Source organism: Haliotis cracherodii, unplaced genomic scaffold (assembly GCF_022045235.1).
Source record: "Haliotis cracherodii isolate W230 unplaced genomic scaffold, xgHalCrac1.p SCAF_12, whole genome shotgun sequence".
Classification (NCBI taxonomy): domain Eukaryota; kingdom Metazoa; phylum Mollusca; class Gastropoda; order Lepetellida; family Haliotidae; genus Haliotis; species Haliotis cracherodii.
Genome location: NW_027266267.1, coordinates 41059996 through 41082946, shown reverse-complemented (window position 1 = coordinate 41082946; position 22951 = coordinate 41059996). Strand labels below are relative to the sequence as shown.

At 39.2% G+C, this 22951-nt stretch overlaps 1 protein-coding gene across 1 annotated transcript in view; it reads left to right on the top strand.

Moving 5' to 3' along the window:
• The window catches only part of LOC139457382 (scavenger receptor cysteine-rich domain-containing protein DMBT1-like), a 148941-nt gene that overhangs the window by 2351 nt on the left and 123639 nt on the right, over positions 1-22951 (top strand). Inside the window, exons 2-3 of the mRNA XM_071238787.1 lie at positions 563-710; positions 21956-22288. Of these exons, the coding sequence (XP_071094888.1) occupies positions 563-710; positions 21956-22288 (481 nt within the window). The remainder of the gene's footprint in view (positions 1-562; positions 711-21955; positions 22289-22951) is intronic.

Here is a 22951-nt window from a genome sequence, read left to right as displayed (position 1 = left end):
TTATAATAAAAATCAATGCTGCAAATACGTGTATTGTGTTTTGTTTTAGCTAAGATGGCAGACATTTCCGAGTGAATATGTATATAGAGGAGAATGTATAACAAACTGATTTCTCCGGTCCCTTGTAGTTTGTTATATCCCACTGTATAATGTTTTAGTAAGTAGATCAAATAGTTAATTATAAAGTAATGGCATTTATTGATGGTTTCCTGTACAACAGTTTACACCATTTTTTATGTTCAGTATGTTCTGATGAAATGTGTCAAAGTGATTGTATATTCAATAATGTATATTCATGACAAGTTTTATATGTGCAAGAATGTCCATACTGATACCATGCATGTCCTGTGCTGTTACAAAAAGAAAATGTTCAAAATAAAAACAACATGCTAAGGTACATCTTTATCTCATTCAAATACTTAATTGTCCTGATAGGGGAATATTTCTAACATGATGACAAGAGGAATGACTTTCAAATAGTCAACTTTCCCTATATTCCAGCATATTTCCAAGACCTTCATGATGTAGATTGAAATGTAGTTACTCCATTTGTAAACTGCAGGTTTATGATGCCTCCAACAACCTCCTTGTCCATCTAAGTGGAGACAGACAGGGCTACATTGTGCAGTCAGCTGTCTACTACCAGGTTGTGTTTACCACAGATGATATCAATGCGGGGAATGGATTTAGATTTAAGGCTGTATGGTCAGGTATGTAGACGTGTACTTCTCTGATATTTTGTTTACTTTGTAATTTGTCTCCTTTCACTTCTTTCCATCATTATCTTCCAGTTGATACAGGGTTGTTGTTGTACTTGATGAACATGTTGCCTGTGAAAAGAGCTGTACATTGCGTTCTTCCAAAACAGAAACAAATTATGCATCCTAACATGGGTAACCTTAGATTGCATGGATGTGCAGCATACTCACTTTATTGTCGTTGACCAAATGTCCAGAGATGAGCTTAACTTCATTTTAGCTAATCAAACCAGGGACCAGGAAACAACTTAAAGCCACTGGAAATCCTTTCAGTGTTAGTATGAAAATGCATTCTGGATGATATATCCTTTTAGCACATGCTTTTGTCAGACGTGACTGCTGCTGCTGTTGTTTAACGCTACACTCAGCAATATTCCAGCTATATAACAGTGGTCTGTAAATAACCGAGTCTGGACCAGACAATCCAGTGATTGATATCATATGAGCATTGATACACTCAGTTGGGATCCATGACATGCATCAACCAAGTCAGAGAGACTGACCACTCGATCCCATACGTAGCCTATTACAGCAAGCATGGGTTGCTGAAGACCTATTCTATCCCAGATCTTCACGGGTCTGCAAATATGCTACCAGGACTGGCCCTTCTGTCCATCTATCCGGCACTCCCAAAGGAGTTAGAACCTTGACAGAAACAGTTCAGATCTTTATGCTACATTTGTATGTAGAGAAATACACGTTCATGCTGTCAGATTTGCCATCCACCCATTTTAAATGCTGACAGAGTCAAAATTACGAAATATTTGCAGTATTATATACATGTACAATGAAGATGTATATTTTGTCATGATTGCGTAAATATCCAGCTGAACGATACAGGCCCTATTGGCCTCTTGTCACTTTTCATCGATAGATTTAACAATTATTCATTACCGTATCTTCTTGAGTATGGTGTGCACCCAAGTATAATGCGCACCACCCCTAGCGGATTCAGTATTTTAAAAAGAATTTAAAAAATTAAAATATTAGGTGCCAAAAAAATAACACCATACCCCTTGAGCGAATTCTGGTCAACGAAGGTGTGATAAGACACTTGATCAGTACAAATTTGAAATTTGAGATACAAACTCACCAGACATGTTGATCTACCGTTTAAATTGTATTTTTTGTTCTGCTAGGCATTGTTTTAGAATCAGGTATTAACTCTTTCAACACCGTAGGCCGGTTTTCCGGCCAAGAAGCATCGAGTCCCCAGACACCGATGGCCGGTTAACCGGCCAAGACGTAGTCACGTCAAAATAGTATATATTTTTATGGACCTACCTGTAATATCATTCATTTATTAAATTTATCACTTTTCACAATGTCTGAAATACGTATTCCATTTCAATTTGTCTAATTTTTTATCGATAAATTAAAATTGTTGGTTATTGTCTCTTGTAATTTGTCATTTGTTAGCATAAAAAACCCCACAGAAACACACTTGTTTTACTTTCCATTTCATATGGATGCGACCATGGTGGATCTTTTGTGGATAAACAATGTATGCTTCTTCAAGAACATTCAACTCTTGATTCATTACATAGAGAATTGCACATTTACTTGTGGTTACTTTACAGTCAGCTGCCGAGGGGATATGTCATCTTTCTGATTACATCTTGCTAATTTGCATACTTCAATTCAGATTTATTGACATGGTATTTCTGGTGTTACATGCTCATGGTAATGTCTTTGCGTTTGGGAAAAAACATCAAAACTCATTATGGCATGTATAATGCGCACGCCGTTCTACACAGCTGTGGGTTTTTTTTTTTTTAAAACTGCGCACTATACTCAAGATAATATGGTATTTCCTGCAATGTTATTGAAAATACAATTCTCGGACGAACATTTCGACAACGGGTCCACTTCAAACATGTCAAAGAGCAAAATATAAACGTTTCAGGCAAACTTAAATAAAGTATACAAAGTTATACATAAATAATTTCCACACCAATATGTCTAAAAGTTGTCAAACTTACAGCTAAGTTATTATTTCCATCTTTTCGTGCGATCGGATGTAATGTAAGTCAAATGACATCTCGGCTTTTGTTTCCTTGATTTCTCGGGATATATGCATGAAAAGTGCTTGTCACATCCCGTAACACACGCATTAACGAAGCTCCATATTTTAAATATAGATCGCGATTTCCTGTTTAAAACGTTCAGAATAACATGATTTGACAAAAATCCTTTGTCAAAATCTGAAATTCATCATACACAAGGATAGTACGATAGCTGTTATTTGATTGGCCTTAGGTCACATGCTCAAATTTGACCAATCACAAACCTTGTAGCAGATTTCGACAAGAAAGCCTGATTAGAAACCAATATTTATCCAATAAATCACATGATACAGCTACAAAAAGACTCCAGGCGATCTTACAAGCGTGTAGATAAAAAAACCAAGCTTTCTACGATGTGTTATTTGTCATTCTTTGACGAACGTGTTATTCATACGAAGCTATGAAAACGAAGGTATTTCTTCATGTTACTGAGCGGACAGCCGATGTTATCACGAAATGGGTGAAAACAGATACTATTTTGATTTTAAAAAAATAATTTTCCAATTACATAATCAATAAAAAGAAAAAAGAAACAGGTAGATGGATTTCATGAAATCTTATAGTTCTTACAAAATTACTTCCTCTATTACACGACCGATCAGCAGTCCGATCAGCCATCCGACCAGCCGCGTATAAGCCTGCAGGCTTTTCCCAACCGTGATACACGGTCAGACAGATCTTTTAAAAATAATTTTCCAATCAGACAGATTTTTTAAAAATAATTTTCCAATTACATAATCAATAAAAAGAAAAAAGAAACAGGTAGATGGATTTCATGAAATCTTATAGTTCTTACAAAATTACTTCCTCTATTACACGACCGATCAGCAGTCCGACCAGCAGGGTATAAGCCTGCAGGCTTTTCCCAACCGTGATACACGGTCAGACAGATCTTCGCTTTGGTCCCAGCAGTGATAAACGTTTGTAGAACTCATCAAGGAATAATATCACCTCATGCCTGTACTCGAACCTCCTGTGACAGACAATTTGCCACGTCATATGCCGGAATATGGGGGATGTCATGCTTCCACTTCTTCTCAACACATACACCAGACATTACCTTGGCCGAGCTATGCAGGCAAGGTTGTAGATCAGATGTCGGAAAATCTGCTCAAGCTTAGACATAAGGAACTACCCTTACCGCCATTGAAAAGGAAGTTATACAAGACACATGATGCTCCACTTCCGGATTATCCAAGATTGGATGAAGATTTCTTGAAGCTAGTACGCAAGTACTAATGTCATGTTACCTGCTTTGTGGATTAAGGATCTGTCATGGGTCTCCAGATATATTCTATGGACATTGGCGCTTATATCAACTGGTTCCCGCCAGAATCAGACATATCCTTCCACCATTACAAACTTTGTATGAAAGCATAATCGGAGATACGCCTACGACTATTAGGACTGATCAAGTCGGACTCATTCACAGTCCACTAGATACTATTGTAAGACTAACTCTCCAACCAAGCCTGGATGTCTTCACAGCTATTATGGCTGCAGCGTCAACAACTCCAAGTTCAGATTCGTTCTAAAGCCATTTCCAACCACACCAAGAGGCCAAACTGGGACATGCAATAGACGAAGTCAGGCAAGATACCACGTAACGATTCCAAGCATCATCTATTAGCCTAGCTGCCCAGTCTCATGGATCTTCCCACCCCCAGAAGCGTTCCTGGGACCAGAAAGACTCGTCTTACAAACATCTTGCTAAGAAGAAGTTTTTAACCTCTGGAAAGGATACATTCCAACCGAATCTAGGGTACGACAAGCGCCAATCTTCTCAAGATTCTTTTCGTCAGCCAGACTACAAGAAATGAGGATCCCATTGCCCTGGAAGATCTGGAGGCAGAGGTCAACGCCGACATCATAGACCCTTTCGACCTGGTTACAGCTATGGATTGCGATTTACGCCTGCTGTTTTTCAACATAATGCACAGAACTCCACACCACGTCTTGGATCCTGCTCAGCTCATGAGATAAGAGCTCTAGCCGTGAGTCTCGCTTCATGGACATCAGTCTCAGTAGATCAAGTGGTATCTAGTTGTCAGTGGGCCTCACAGAACACCTTCACCAGTTTTTACTTTCATTATGTGCAACCGGACCTAGAGGACATATATTCCCTTTGGCCCAATCGTTTCCGCGCAAACTACTGTCCACCAATAGTTTTCCCCCTTCGCGAGGGCGAGGGCAAGGGCAAGGATCTACAGATATCCAGATATCATGGATTGGCACAGATCAGCCGCACACAAATGGGTGTGAAAAAAATTGTTTCAAAATAACATTTCATGCTTACTTGAATGTCATCAGATATTTGCAACTGCCTGATGCATATTTTAATAAAACACACGGGCCCGGCCAGGCCATTTAATGTGTTTCCTAAAGGGGCAAAAGTGGTCTGTGCCACCCAAGAGGGGGCTTTAGGGGTTGCTTATATAGAATTTTGGAATTTTGAGATTTGGAATAACACGGCAACTGGATGGAGGATGTATATATAGGCTCTATGTGATTTTGTACCCAAAATAAATTATGTAAATTTCTACCAAAGAAAATGAGACAATGGATCTGTAATTATATTATGTTTTCATGTATATAGAGAAAATAGTAAATGAGCAGAACATATAATAAAACATTTCCTTGAGTTCAAGTGGGCTTTGATAGAAAAGTGATGTCTTGTCACTGAAGAAGAGGCCAGTTAAGTTGGTTAAAGCTAAGTAAATTGTATTGTTTTGATAGGAAAATGACTATAAATTAACTTTATGATGCTGAAATTGATGTACATCTTTGCAATTTAAACAAAGTTTTTCTAGATAGATGGAGAAAATCACATACCTGTTTGGGTACCAAATCACTAGAAAGTTTGGGTACAAAAATCTCTACAGTACATTTCAATTGGATTTCGTGAATGATGGGATAAAAAAATTCTTGTCTGAATGATTCCGTTTCACATTTTAAGACAAGAATTTGTTTTACGTAACAGGTAGATCGACATGGCTTATGTTTTGTCCTAATAATAGAAAAAGAATGAAAAATATGGACACCTCAGAAATGAGGGCTTTTAAAGTCATAATTCTACCAAACTTGTCATGCACATGGTTTGACGTAGGTCTTTCAAAGAAAACTCTCCGCTTGTTTTTATTTAATGACACTGACAATTTTTGGCACTTAACCAAAGAGTATTCAAGGAAAGGCAAATATGTTTTTGATTGAAAATATGATTTTCCTTCACAATTATTGTTTCATGAAGGCAGGGGCACTTATATACACACCAGCTGAGGAAGCTTTGATACGGTCATTGCATACAAATGAAAAACAGGTTTGCAGCAGTACATTATGTATACAGGCACATATCTTTTCACTCCATCCAGAAGACATATGGTACATGACAAAGACCTTTTCAAACTGGATATTGTGAAACCCATCTAATTTATCAAGAATGTTAGATCCAAGGCTGGTGATGATCTGCATTTATTTCAATTTTTGTATTCGTCCTACTGACTGATAGACAAAAACTTATTGACCACAGTCCACAATGGTTCATGGACACGAGGCTCACTATCAGACATCCGACATACTGTAACAAACCTGGAAAGTCCTGCAGTCCTGCAGTCCTGCAGACTAATGACTAATAATTTCATTGGTGAGAAACCCCCCCCCCCCAAAATACATAAGGAAGGACATAATCAATGTACTTTTCTCTTACAGAACAGAACTGCAAGAATTGTCAATCTGCCCTATTCCTTTTTCAAACGATAACATTCTCTTATAAACACCAGCTTCATAACTACCATGGTTCTTGTGATTAAACAAACAGAAATTTCATGTACTGTTACAAGAAATTAATGTATCATATTCATATTAATTTACAATTATGTTTTAGAATTGTTTTGTTTGGAAACAAACCACTAAGTGCACAAGATAATGTCCATGTGAGTTTTGGGAAAAGTTAGGGATCTTATCTATTTATTTATTATCAGGGAATACAAACATTAAATAATGACATCAAATAGTTAGTTATTCACATAATTGATGTTCAGGTGAAAGATAATAATTGTTAAATATGTTTAAACTAAAGATAATAATTGAAGTTTGATCAATTACACTGTGCTGATGCATTGACCAATATTTAGTGCCCATACACATAGTAATTGTGGGAAAAAATTGCTACTAAATATAAAAATATAACTTAAATTTTTTAAAGCTACGGACAGCTGTAAATGATTAAACATTAACAAATCTATCATCATTACGCTTCCGCGACCCATTCCTGCCGTAAGAGGCGACTAACGGGATCGGGTGGTCAGACTCGCTGACTTGGTTGATGCATGTCATCAATCCCAATTGCGAGTTTCGATGCTCATGATATTAATCACTGGATTGTCTGCTCCAGACTCGATTATTTACAGACCGCTGTCATATAGCTGGTGTGCGGCGTTAAACAACAAACAAATTATTTTTTTTAAATCATCAATACGCAATCATGACGGTCTTCTTATTTATAGAATAAACTTTAAAATGCTGCCTTCGGTGTCAAAATAATTGATAAGCGTTATAGGCGATCAGTGGTTTAGCAGAGGTGGAATCAAAGGGGGTAAATGACCAACAAAACAGTATACATGCTCTGCCTACCTAATACGATCTGTGTTGCACGTTTCAGAGTTTAAAAAAGGATAAGAATAGTAGTTGTTTATGATTCATAGTGTAAAAACAGATTTATCGCGTGTTATGTGCTTTGAAAAAGCACAATTCTTACAAAAATTCTACCTCAATTACATATCTGCCATAAATCCTGTATTTTGGCTTCAATCACGCTAGCTAAAATGTTCAGATTTTCAACAGATAACCTCTTCGCTGTCAATTGCACACAACTAGTGGTCTCGTAACTACTCAAACCATGACATCATTATGGCGGCAACCTCACTTTTTTCCTGTGTGTGCTAGAGTCAACACCTACTATAGTGCTAGTGACAATCTGGCACCTGGTAGTAGGTCTAATTAACCTAAGATTATTCTAATAAGATTGCTTAATAACAGACATATAACTGAATATATATTTCACGTAATAGTGCTGCTGGGAGAGACTACATGCACATGAGTATGGCTGGTGTTGGGTTTGTGAGGTTGCCATGCAGTCTCCCACCACCCCCGTGTAAGAAGTGTGGTCGATTTATGATCACGGAAGATCCTCGTATAGACTGCATGAAGTTCAGAGGGAAGACTTGCAACTTGGAGAAGAGATGTGAACAATGCACCCACACATCTGAAGAGGCGGCGACTAAGGCCAAGAGGAGAGAGGTGGACAAGATTACCACTGAGAAATCACTGTCAACCTCAGCACCTCCCTCTCCAGTGACCCCATCATCTCCTGCACTCACCATGAGTTTCCTTCAACAGCTACTCAGAGAACAGCAGTAGATGATGAAGGACATGCTAGCTATCCGATTTGGATGCTAAGATCGTGAAGGTAGCTCTGGCAAAGACTACCAGATCTTTGTCCACACAAGAGCTACTAGCTGAGCCGCACGGCCAGCCCACAGACCACGGCATGGCTTCTGGTCACCTACCCATGGATCAGTCATCAAGCCAGCTAGCTGGCCAGCTCTAGACCAGGAAACAATATCATACGGGAGCCGCTCGGTATCCATAGACAGGCCGTCCACGGCAACCAAGCCAGCCAGCCAGCCAGCCAGCCAGCCAGCCATACCAGCCAGACAAGCCAGACACTGGGGCCTGCCTCCCACGGCATTCCAACCGACTGATAAGCCGTCCAGCCAGCCAACCGTGAAGAAACCGTACGGCCACCACACAGACTCCATGGGTCAGCCACCCAGCCTACCGACCACGACTTACCATTTGACATCCAACGGGACCCAAGCCAGTCGCATGGACTCAACAGGATTACCCAGCCAAATGTCCAGCCGACAAGCCAGCCACCTGAGAGGACAGCCACGGCATGGCGACCGTTAAACATGGGCTACAAACCTTACGGAGACATATCATGCCGACCAAGGCATACCGTTTGACCGCCCAAGGGGACCCAAGCCAGCCACACGGAGGACTCCACAGGATTTCCCAACCAGCTGACTGACCAGCCAGCCGTGAGGACAGCCAAGGCATGGCTACCATTACCCAAGGGCTACAAAGCCACACACATATTATACCGGAGTCATGGTCACCGGAGGATGACGAGCCCTATGGGGCAGAAGCTGAGGGATATGATTATCCACCCCCCATGGCAGGGTTAGAAACTAACAGTTTTTGTCCACTAGTCTTTATAATGATAACATATAGCAAAACCCTTAAAATGGGCCAATTTCAACTAGTCCTTAGGATACCTTTACTATTGGGCAGTTTGGTAAGGACTATAGGACTAGTGCCAATTTCTAACGCTGCATGGAGATACCCAAGGCTACTCAGAGCTGGAATCAAAGAGGTTTGGAGGAGATAGACAACTCACCCCAATGATATTACAGCGAAGGCTACACTTTTGTGGAACTTATTGAAGAGCTTTACCATCTTATGCCTTCACTTCGGCCACATGTGACAGAGGATTCACCAGCCCAGATGCCGGAATACTGGGGAAGTCATAAACCTGCTCCATCTCAGCATATTCATTATACGTTACCATGGCCCAGTTAGGCCAATCGACGGATAACATCCATAGACTCAAGCACGATGAAGGTCTACCTCTTCCACCTATGAAAGGAAGTTATACAAGCCGCACGATGCTACACCTCTGGAGTTCCCACACTTTGATGAGGATTTAGGGCACAATCCCGACATGAACATTACGTTATCAGCATCATGTTTCAAGGATTTAGCATTGGTTGCCAGATACCATATTCGATGTAATAAGTGCCCACAGCGATATTTGCTAACATATTGGCAAGTGAACAATCCCAAATAGCACCCCTTCTGATTGGCCAGTGTACACAAGACTTATTTATTCTCATTTAATACGCACTCGTGTGTTATATGCACCCTTAATTATTGGCAATTAAATTCTGGACAAATATATCTATCGTATATAAACATTTCAGACTGTCAGCATAAACCACAAAATTTATCTTTCAACTCTGTATTTTTCACCAAAATAATATTCCAATTAGAGCCCCCATATTTCTAATTCTACCATGACATTGATGAATGCTTGATTCTGATTGGTTAAAAAAAGGTTTCCTTTTTGCTACAGAAGCCCCTTTCAAATATATTAAGCCTTTTCACAAAAAACGTGTGTATGAATACATAGATAGCCTACATATCGATTCACAGAAAATGGCTGCCGATTGATCATCCCCATATGAACTGTAAAACATATCTGTATTTCCTTTTATACACGCTGGGTCTCTAATACCAGCCAGGTCTCTAATACACGTCGAGTCAAGGGCTCTCGTGAAATTAATAGACGGGGCGTTCTAGGCCGCAGCCCTGACTGCTTCGATGATGACATTAAAAGATTTAACGAAGGCATTTCTTTTGCATACAAATGAAATGTTTATGAAACTGTTAGAGAAATGTTCTATGGTGACCAGAATCGGAACAATGTAAGCTTTTTCCTCATTGAAACAACCCACAATGAAAGTAAAATATAACATTATAAAAATTGTTTGAAAAAACAACATCACACCAGCAGGGATAGTTTGTCAATATGTTAATGTTGAACAGCATCACACGCACAGTACTGGGTTGTCTTCTGGTTTCCTGCAATTCTTTAACAGCATTGTACTGTTAACAATTTCTTTGGCAGCCATAACTGACAGTGCAGTGCAGATACAGTGACAACCGGGACACGTTAGGACGGTTCTCAATTCAGGGTGGGGAGGTATAATTCAAAGATTCACACATTCAAAATAAGTGAAAGAGTGATATCTAATAAATTTTGTTGAGAAAATAATAATTGTTTATTTTTTTGGTAACTTTTTCTGAAACCCACGAACAGGTAATTTCATTATTGAAACAATCGACAATAAAAGTGAAATGTAACATAATAAAATGTGTCTGAAGACATTTTATTCATGACAACATCTTGTTTACAAACCTTTTTCTGATCGATATCCATTGCCATCTCTGTCAACCACCACCGTTAGAATTTGGCAGGAGGGGATTTGAAAGTGCATCAGAAAACACTCCCCTTCGAAAGTCCATGAAAACAATGTCCCAACTGAAGTGACAGCTTATGAAACCTGATGAAATTCATTTCAGAACACGCACAATTATGAAAATCATACACGACCTACTATTTCTGGACCAGAAATTTCTAAGTTCTGTCACTATTTGGCTTTGGATCCTTGAAATCGTGAAATTGACAGGTCACACCATGCAGATTCCTCGTTTCAAAATGTCCGGCTCGTCTGCAGCCTAAACAGCGGCTGTTCAGTCTTACTCAGTTCCATTAGTAATCATATGGATGTACCCGCAGGCTCGATCAATCTCAGTAAATCTACAGGTAAATGTTGAACCACATCATAGATCGGGGTTGTCATCTTGCTTCTTTTAACCAGGTCTAGTTAATGTAAACACATGATTGTCAGCCATTGACATCTGTGAGGTGTGAGTAACTGTGATGTAGGTCAAGTTCTGCCACATCTAAGTTCGGGGTGGAGAGGCATTTACTTTGATGTTATTATTGTTTACTGGGGGTAATTGCTATCTATCTAATAACTCTTAGACATGAATGTATATCAGAATGTTAATTCATAAAGTTTGCTGTAGAAATATATTTGTTTAGCATTTTAAAACCTTTTTCTATTACCTGTCACCCCTTAAATAGAAATGATGGCATGTTCGATTTCCAAGAAATGACCTCTCTCACAAATTTCCGAGAAACGACAGTCAGTCCACAGTGTACAAGAGTGTAAAACAGTTTGATAGAAATTAAAACATCTCCCTTTGGATTAAAACTATGTGTTTTGAACACTTATTATGAACTACTCACGACTGGTGTGTTTTAGTCTTGAACTTTAGTAATAATTGTTACATATATAACTACCTGTGACCACTTTTCGGAATGTTCTAAGATTGCGGACGTGTGCACCAATGTTATTACGTGTTGCAAAAGAGCGCCGTTTTCAAAGCCTTGTTGCCGTCATGGTAGAATGGAGATAAACCTACTGTGTTTTGAAATTTGATGTAGTCCCACTGTAGAATAGATACCTCTTTATTATAATTTTGAACCGAGCGCTTTATAATAAAGAGGTATCTATTCTACAGTGGGACTACATCAATTTTCAAAACACAGTAGGTTTATCTCCTAATTATACCCCCGTTTACGAAGTAAATCGGGGGTATATAGCGTTCCGTTCGTCCGTCCGTCCTTCCGTCCGTCCATCCTTCCGTCCGAGCTTTTGTATGGCCCATAACTTCACCAAACTTGCTACACACATTAACCACAATGAGTATTTGTGCCTTTTGCTAGTTTGAAGATTCTGAATTTTTTTTAGTTTTGCCATTTCCATGGAAACATTAGAAACTTAAACTTTTAGGGTGGGTGTTTTGTACGGCCCATAACTTTTAACTATGCATCCTAGCTTCATCAAGCTTGCTACACCCATTCACCACAATGAGTACTTAAGCCTTTTGCTAGTTTGAAGATTCAGATTTTTTTTATTTTTGCTGTTTCCATGGAATCATGGTGAAACATAAATTTTGGGCTGAGTTTTTGTATGATCCATGTTTACAATATCATGTATCCAAGCTTCAGCAAACTTGCTACATTAACCACTATGATTGTTTTCTATCTTTTATAAGATTCTGAAAGTTTTCTCTTTTGCTGTTTTCATGGAAACATGATGGAATTTTAAAATTTTGATGACTGGTTTTGTATAGCTAATATATTTACCAAAATTGTTTCCACACATGTAGATCATCATAAGTATCTGTGCTTTATGTTAGTTTGAATTCATGAATTCTTTACCATATCTGTTAAGGCTAGATGGAAATTATTAATTTATTGATTTCTTATATGATATTGTTCCATTTATTATGTGTTTTTATATCAACAATTTTTGGTCCTTTTTATGATTCTTCTTATGTAACTCCTCAATCAAATTCTATTCAAAGGTGTTCATGGTGTTCTACTTCCTCGTAGTGAACTTTGGGGGGGGGGGGGGGAGTGAGCAATTGTCACTGGAACTCAATCTTAGTTTTTAAAACATTGAAGTTAAAATCAGTTGGAAATATGTAATATTTCATTAATTAACAAACTATTTACTATTTGTTGTTGACCAGCGGGGATAACGGGGGTATGTGAGCTTTGCTCACTTCTTTCTTGTTATAACCCTAAGCAAAGCAGCTGATCACAGTTGCTGGTTATTATTTTTCACATGGAACATTTTGACCAGTCACCATCTAGGCTCCCACGCTCGTGATCATGAGAACTACGTGTTGACATAGAATCGTCAAACTATAACAAATATGACTTTCAACGAGTCAAAGTATGGCATTTATGATATCAGGGTTAGAAATTAACTGAAAAAGTGATCCAGTCCACAGGGCTAACTGCAGCTGAACTTTACTAGCCCTGAAGAAAATCAGTTAGCCCAGACTACACAACAGATAAAAAAAGTCTGAAAATCATGTCTTCATAACTATTAAGTTTAATAAAGTTCAACTTCTTGTGAGTTCATGAGGTTTTTGAGACAGGTACTTAACTTGTACAAACAAAATAAGATGAACAGTAATCATCTTTGTTCTCATCACAACCACATTCAACTTCTAAAATTAATGCCACTGAAACATCAAATAACAACAACACTGATTCACTGAGTATTTCTCGCAAATTCTTTCAATTCATTAGTTTAACAACACTCTTCACAGTCAGATGGAGAGTTATCGGACTGAGCAACATCCTTTGCAATGACTAGAGCAGCAGACAACAGATTGTGAGCCCTCTCCTCAAGTCTGAGAAGGTTTTCTTGACATAGGTGATTTGCATATTTGAAAGATAGTGTTCCTGATTCCATAAAATCAGGTCTCCTTGGCCTTACAGATCTAGAATTCCATAGGTGGACAGATGGAGTAGGATCAAATGACATGACCTCTGGGGTTTCAATCAAGACCACAAGGAGGTCTGACAGGTGACTGTTTTTCAGATTGCTGAAGTCTGTTGTAGAATAACTAAATATTCAGAGTCTGCTAAATAAAAACTGCTTACATCATTGTACATTCAAGTGTTCGCATTCATTTTTTATCATATACAGTATCGCGGTATTGATAAATCTCGTAATCCACACAACCTGTCGACTGTTTACTTATGCAAATCTAAGCACGATATGTTTCATCGCATGATCGAATACAGGACTCGTTGCAGTATGTCACGGCTACTTGTACACACGTCAACTTTTTTGATGACAGTTCCTGGGATGTTTTTGTAGTGGAATTACCCCTACCTCCATTCAAAATTGATAAGAAAAAGAACCAATTTGTTCAAACGAAGTCCCTTGACCAAACCTCGGTCGTATGCAAAATTCAAAACAGGAAGTGATATACCATATAATCCACACAGCCTTACTTACTGCGGTAAGATTCACCAATGACAGGTACTTTGTTTACCGAACTCGGTAAAGAAAATCAGCATCAATCAATCCAATGAACAACAAACATTTGGTGAATCACATATTTGATAAGTTTGTAAGCGTGCGCCACTACGATCCATTATAAATTAACTACCGCGATTTCGCGGGTCACTGTTACCACGTTCTGAAGTATACCCTTGATGTGCCTGGCTATTTTTAGTTTGACACAAGGTCAGGATATTTTCGACCAATCAGCAAGCTAAATTAATTACGACTATATCCGACTTGCTTAATATGTAGCACCTGATTGGCTGAACCAAAGCTACGGACCATACCGAAAATTAATTCATGCAAAACCGACAATAGATATAGGTCAAGAAACCGGTTTGGGTATTTATCATAAAAAGGGAGAGAGTAATGAAAGTGTTAATCAACATGCTTCGCTGTCTTGTTTGGCATTTACGATAACAGTGTCAATTCGATATGAAATTAATATAGCCCCAGTCACTGCGTCCATGAGACCCACACATGTTACGCAGGTGAGTTCAAACTTATTTTTGTGCGTCCAAGACGCAAAAACGCGCTCTTCAACCAACACTGCTTTAAAGGGGCACTGATCTAACGCAATTCCCCGGACTGGTTGTTGCCTTTGTTATTGTTTTTTCCCCCGTGAGTACCCGGATGATACGCAACGCAACTGAGCGTGACCAGAGACTGGGCTACCGTCTGCAAGGACAGCTAAATACAATTGGAGGCCGGAGGCAATATTTGTTTTACGAATTTTTGCATAAACACTGATTGGTTAACTGTGATCTATAAAGATTTCGACAAAGGGCGCATGTAAATTAATTTCTTCAGCCTAAACAAACAGACAAAAAGAAAGGCAGAGCTCATCGGATTTGGAAATACCCCAGATGGTTATAGTTTAATTCTAAAAAAAAGTATCTATGCAGTGAAAGCATTTTCGGATTTCGGATTGCGTCGATAATACGACTACTACTCCCTTGTTGTCATCCACGTTTTCTGGTATAACCCTACACTTGTGTATTTGTCGTCATTCACTTGATGCTCAGTTAATGAATTTATTACAGGTACAATTAGTGGTAGCACCACTTAGATTATTGTGTCTGGGGTAATTATTCAATCTAAATCCAGGTTTGAAGTGAGGTGAAATGTGTGTTATGTAATATGCACGTGGCAGACCAGCAAGAGGTGAATGATCAATTGATTTACTTTTTTTTGTAAATCAACAGATCGTTCCAAGTCATCAAAGGATTAACAGAAAATACGTTGATTGATTAATTACTGTTATCTTGCACAGTGGATATGTCAAAAGTGAGTGTTTACATGTCTAGGTTTACTAAAACAAAGGGAATACACTCATATCATGGCGTGAAGTGCCGATGTAAAATTAACATACTTTGTTCAAAGGGTTAACTGATAATACGTTGATTGATTGCTCATTGTTATCTATCACTCAATGGATTTTTTAGGAACCGTGGACGTTATGAAAATAGTTGTCACGTGGGCTTTCTCAGCCAACCCTTGAGACTTGACACCTATGTGAACGCCTGACACAATCCAAGTGATAAGTTGAGAAACGAACACGGGTTATAATATCCCGAAACGATATATATCTTTGAAAATATGTGATTGTTATAGAGACACGTGACATCGAATAAGTTTCTTTGTACAGCTGCAGACGAGTGGGATATTGTACCTTTGTGTGGATATTCATGGATACATTCCTCGAAGAAGGAAGTTCCTAAAATGTATACACATAAATTTGGTAGGTTGCAATTATGGTATTTGCATTTTGTTTTCCTTCATTTGAACCGATTCGTTCTTGTTTCTCAACGTCTTGGTTGGGAAATTCTTCAATGCACGATAGACGTTGTTTTCACAGGTCTTTTCTTTTGTAAGTGTGTATATATTACCGTCAATTTGTGAAATTTGATTCTCTCAGGCAATTTATAAAATGTGTAAATATTTCAGTCATTTTGACTAAAAAATCTGTCCAGATTGATTAAGATGATCAACAGGGCCTAGAAACATCACAACAGATTATTATGTCAGATTAGAAGCCAAACAACATAGACATGTACTTTTCAACGTAACATTTTCAGTCTCTTGGTGGTGACATTAAACATCAAAATGTTTGGAATTCGTTGACATAATAATACAAATGGAAATGTTTTTTAGTCACTTTTAATAAATTTGAAAATGTTACACATTTTGACAGTAAAAAAATATACACACTATAAAAAAGCAATGCTCAGGTGAAATATTTACTTTGTGTTGCAAGTCAAAATAGTGTAAATGAAAATAGCAAAATTACCAAGCAAGTGACTTATCAAAACTTCGTCACTATTAGCGATGCTACCCACAAATATACCTACATTTCCTTATTATCTCGAAAACTGTATTTCATTTTGTTGATCAATGTGACTGATGCGCTTACGAATTGCGCAGCAGAGGTCTAGATTTCTGCTATACATCCAGGTACTCACTGGGAAAAAACAGTAACAAAGGCAACAACCAGTCCCGGGGAATTGCGTTAGATCAGTGCCCCTTTAAGGTTAGTTAGCCACCCGGGCTAGCGTTCTGCTGATGTGCTTAGCCCTGTAGGAAATACTCTAGCCACGGGCTAATGGGCGACCGTTAATTTCGAATCCTGGATATATGTATCCATTCTCTGTCAACTGAAGCTCGTTTCAAGGCGTCAATAGGGGTAATCTGACTGTGTTTGCAGTTAATAACGGTGAGTTGTGCGATATACCGATTGCTCACACATCCTCCTCTTTCCCATCCTCTGATTCACTGACCATTGCTGGCTCTTTCCTTTCACCTTTGTAACTCCTTTTGATGTACACTCCTTCATTTTTGGTCTGTTAACAATTTTGTCTGATACATTCCTTGTCATTGGTTCTACTCTATACAAACTACCACTTTATAAAGGGTACTATTCCAGTGATCTGAATTTTGCTTCGACCTTTGACCTGCCGATTCCTAGGTATACAAAGGAACCAACGGTTACCTTCTTTTGAGCATGTTGTCATGATGGATTTCTCTTGCTGTGGCATCTGATCATCTAATTGGAGTTGCTTCCCTGCTTTTTCATTTCCTTATGTTGATCTATCCATTCTGGCATGTCCACTTCTTCATCAGATGATTCTGATGCAGTCCCACCAAACAAACTGTCAACTGGAAGCTGTGGATGCCTACAAAACATCAGGTAGTGTCTTAGTAATACACCAACTCCGGAAGGTATTCAGGCCATTTCCTTTTTTTAAAACTTTAGTAAAGTTCATGTAGGGTTCTGTTGCACCGCTTGCACTGTCCATTTCCCTGAGAATGGTATGGAGTGGTGCGACTCTTGATAACACCATTGAGAGAGCATAAACTGCTAACCACCTCTGACTCAAAATACCCGGCTTGGTCAGAATGAATTTTCTCGGGTGGTCCTTATCTAGGGAACCATTCTGAAATTAATGACTTGACAGTGGTGTCTGATTTTTGGTTCTTGGTAGGAACTGCCACTATAAACTTCGAAGGCATCAGTGATTACTAGAACATCTCTTTGCCACTTGAAGAGTGCTCAAGGACAGTAGAGTCCATGGCTGCAAGTTCTAATGGCCTCGTTGTGAGAAGTCGACCCATTGGTGGCCTAATCTTTAGCTGTGGTACCCTAGCAATAGCACACCTTGTGCAACCTTTGCACCAGTTCTCGACCTCTTTGTACATGCCTGGCCAGAAGCAGCATTCTCTTGATGCCCTTCCTGGTCATGTATACTGTACAAGGCCTTCTCTTTTAGAATGGTGGCACCTTGACAATTATCATCCCAAGCAGACTTTAAAGATCCTTGGGGTTTGCTTGTATTGAACTTGTTGACTACATTATGCAAGGGTCAACACATTTGGAGAAACTCTTCAAATAACGCCTGCAGTAGCTTGCAAACTGCAGAAATGATCTCAAATCTTATACTCTCTTGGGTACTTCTCACTCTGCAAGATCTTTCACTTTGTCTGAATTGGTTGCAACACCCTCAGCAGATATCACATGCCCAAGGTATTTCACCTCTCTCTGTAGAAAAATACATTTACTTGGTTTGAGCTCAAACCCATGTTGTCTTCTGATCTCAGAGACTTCCTCCAACCTTTCAAGATGCTCCTCGAATGACTTGGCAAATATGATGATATCATATGCATGTATGCATGCAGAATCTGAAATATCTGCTCTCAATGTCTACAATGTTGTATGCACCTCTGGAATGTGGCAGGAGCCCCTGATAAACCAAAGCGCATGCAGTTTTCCTCATACACCCCAAAATGAGTTGTAAAAGCAGTCTTTTCCTTGTCTTTGTCCTCAACAGCCACTGGGTTGTACCCACTGGCCATGTCCAATGTGGAGAACAAAAGGCTACCATGGTCTTCAATTCAGGCCAAAGGAAATGCTTCTTTTCAAGACTTAGATTTCAATTTTTGATAATCTGTGCATAGGCGAATTGACAAATCTTTTTGGTGCATGAGGTTTATGGCTTGGTCTGATCATATCTTGCTGTAACAGTTTCTTGATGTGTTCTTTGACCTCCCAAAATTGACTTGGTGTAATTCTATGATAAGGCTGAGATACAGGTGCATCATCTTCAGTTTGAATCCGATGCTTCACAGTGTATCTGTGTTTCTAAGGTCAAACTAATCCTTTGCAAACACGTCACTGTAATTTTTTTTGCAAACTCCCTAATCTTTCCTTCTCTTCTTCCATCTTGAATTTTCTGAATTTGATTTCTTTTTCTTGTGGAAGTTCCTGAATATATTTCCAATATGCTAAACAGTATACTCATCAAATATCAGACACTCCGATTGTTTGCCACCCTGATTTGGAAGGCTTTTTCTGAACTTGAACCAGGGGGTTCACAACATTGGAAGTTTGCAGACTAATGCCCAGGTGAAACCGGAATCTGTTGTACCATTGCACATTGAACAGAACTGTTGTTTTTATGAGAGATTGCATCAAAAACCACATCATACTTTCCTGGTACGCCGACTGGCTCTCTTCCCACTACTTTTACAGTACCCAAGATGGATCTTGTTTCAGATATTTTCATGAAACTCTTGATCCATGACGCATGGACAGACATCTCAGAGACCACATTTAAGTTCTGTCCATGCTCTTGAAGTAGCATGTCTCTACATAGTCTAATAACAGTCATCCCAAGTATACGTGGCACCTGCTTCCTCTGCTGCCTGGCTGCCAGATCAGAGCTGTTGTCAAGATTCCTCTTTTAGGAACTGTATTTCGCAATGTGTCAATGTCCAGTTCAAAATATTTAATGTTTGGTTTCTCCAAACCGTTGGCTGCCTTAAGCATGAGCCACCCCTGTTTTTGGAGAAGCTTAATACCGAATAGTTTGAAGAAATAGTTGAAGAAATATTTCGTAATTATTGACCCTGTATCTCACAGGTAATTGGTTTCCACCCCACCAACAACTCGACTCATGGCAGTAGAGGGTTTCAGTTTCCTGGCAACTGAGGTGAAGCTGGCCCTTGGTTACCTTGATGCTGGCCCCTAGCAATTCCTCTGCTTTGCTAGTGATAACTGCCTCTACCATGTTCCTGGCCTCTGGCTCTGTGATGCTGATAATAGGCCTATATGTACTTTTGGATGCAGGTTAGGGACAAACTCCAGAATGCACATATCAAGGACAAACTTCTGGCAGGGTACAAATGTAGACTCAAGAAAATCTGGAGTTCAGAGCTGAACACCCGCAATAAAGTTAAAGCCACAAATACTTATGCTGTACCAGTCTTTTCATATTCTTTTGGTGTTGTTGATCGGACAAAAAAGGATATTCAGGGTATTGACACCCAATAGATCCCACCACCCTCGCTCTTCCCCCAAACGCATATATTTACCAATCATAATGGGAGGGCATGGTTTGATTAATGTGGAGGCTCTTCATGATAGAATTGAATTGTGCATTTTTGCACACATTTATTTGTCTGACGATCATCTTGTGAGGCATGTCAAGACTCATGATGACAACAAGGCATTCCACTGTTTTCATAAACGAGCCAAGGGTAAGGGACATAATCTCAATGTCAGTGTTGTTTTTGTTGATGGTTCTGTACTGATAGAGGGTACAGAAATGAGTGTCAACCAACCAAAGTGCCATATCAAAACGGCCCAGACTCAGTTTTTCAAGGAGAGGCTATCTGAAGGACTACTGAATCGAGTTTATGTGCAGTGTGTTGAGAACATTAGCAACCCTGCAGAGTCCTTTGCTTGGATGAAGTCGGCTGGCCTGAAAAGTGAAACAGTAGGCTTACTGTTTGCTGCTCGGGACCAGTCACTTCCCACTCGAATCCATCAATGTGTGATTTTGCATCAAAATGTAAATGAGACAGTATCTTAAGCGACATGATAGTGTCTTGATCATTTTATTACCGTCTTCACCAGGCTTGTGGTTATGACAGAGAGGTCCATCCATGGTACGACCTGGAATATGTAGAGGGCATCATGGAAAATGATAAATACAAAATACTTTGGAAGAGGCCCGTTAACAGCCTCAGATGTATCCAGGCCAATAAACCTGATCTTGTCCTTTTTGATAAATCCAAAGAAATCTTTTATATCATTGAATTTTCTCTCCCTTTTGACACTAATGTGATTGACAAGATTGGCAAATATGCGGACCTTGCTTTCGAAATGTCATGGTTTCATCCCTAGTACCAAGTAGTCCGACTCTCCCTTGTTCTCAGTGCCTTAGGTTTTGTACCTCCAAATCTGTTGACAGACATTGAGAGAGTACCAAGGTTTGCTAACAGGAATACAGCCCTTCTGACAATCTGGGTAATACACAGAAAGCTGCAGTGTTGGGGAGTCTTCACATTCTCCGAAAAGTTTTGGGTGGGTTTGACTAGGCACCGGTTCCTGGGAGAAGTCCCATTCACTGTCTGGGCTGCATGTAGAGGGGGCAAGGGCCCTGAGCTGATGATGAGCCTAACCAGCCTGACTGTGCCAGGATCACCTAAACCCTCTTTGCAGCATTTTATATTTTAATCTGTACATCATCAATAATGATAATCTCGTGGATCAACTTAAACTCTATGCAAAGGATGGTTGTGTTCAGTAAACATGGTCAAGGTGTAATGGATGGTGTTCATGTGAAATGCTGAGTTAGAATTTGAACCAGACCAATCGGACGTAAGCTGACTTGAACGAATTAACTCCATAAAACATACTGAAATGACCCAAGCTACCAGTCATATCCCACAGCTGTTAATAGTTGCAGCTTATTCTTGAAAATAGAGTTGATTAAAGAAAAGTCCACACTCTGAAAGCAGCGCTGTAGAGTAGATCAGCTGTACAGGTTCATTACATTCAGAGCAACACTATACAGTAAAATGTCAGTACATCATTGAAGTACAATATATACAAATATGCAGAATACAGGGAGTACACATAATTACAACACTGCCAAATTTATAATCTTATTTACACATGTATGACTCTAATCAGACCTATGGAGAAAAATGTGTTTTGTGTAAGCTCTGACATTTTTGTAGTTAATATGATGTTATACATGTGATGTCATCATGATTTTCTGTTTTGCAGTTACTTCAACTGAGTATGCCAGGTTTGGCGGCTATGCGACGTTGTCATGGACTCTCCCAGATCCTGGGACCAGTGAGTTCAGTGTCTGTAAAAGTGAGACAAAGACATGCCTTCTTCATGTCACAGGATATAATGATGTCAGAGCTGCCAGTGACAAGTTCACATTTAGAGTGAGATTCATTGGACACGTGTCATCATCAGGAACCGGTCTGTTCAGATTCGTGCTCTCTGATGTAACTTGGGAAGACGAAGGTCATTACAAGTGTTACAGAGGCTCACCAGACTCAGGAGGACCAATCATCCCTGACTGTGGACAGAATCTGGTAATATTTGGTACGTAATCCATATCCATTCACAAAACATGCCTACAAAATGCTATTATTCTAATCAAGGCATACACTTTTTATGATATAGGAATTAACCTCTCTTCATGTTCAACTTGTCTTCCTTTATGTTTCATTCAAAGATCCTTGAAATAAAATGAAATGGAATCATGTTGTATGTAACTTTGTTTGTAATGGAAAAACAGACAAAAAGAGAAGAATCATTGGTTTGCATCCGTACTGTTAAATAGCATTGGGAACAATTCTAAACCACAAGTTTGTTATGGATTCATTTACATGTCATCCCAACAAATCCATCTTCCAGTATGTTGAATTTTACCTCTGATCATGAAAATCCTGTCAGCATTAACGCCCGAGTTCTATCTGTAAAACTAGAAAATGCTTCTGTGCATTCCTTAATTATGGAATACGGATCCTGCAGCATGGTGACAGGGCAAATAATATTCTTCTCAAATCCTTCCATGATAACAAGGCGCAACCCATGGCAGTCTGTCAGCCTGCCTATCCCTACCAGCTGTTGACTTCAAGTGACTTTGCAGATGCTTCATTCCTTTACATAACCATAATTATGACTGCAGCACGTGAAACAAAATTTCCTGTAACGCCTTTAATCAACTGGGCCCACTTAACAGAGCAACCTTAGTTACTATCA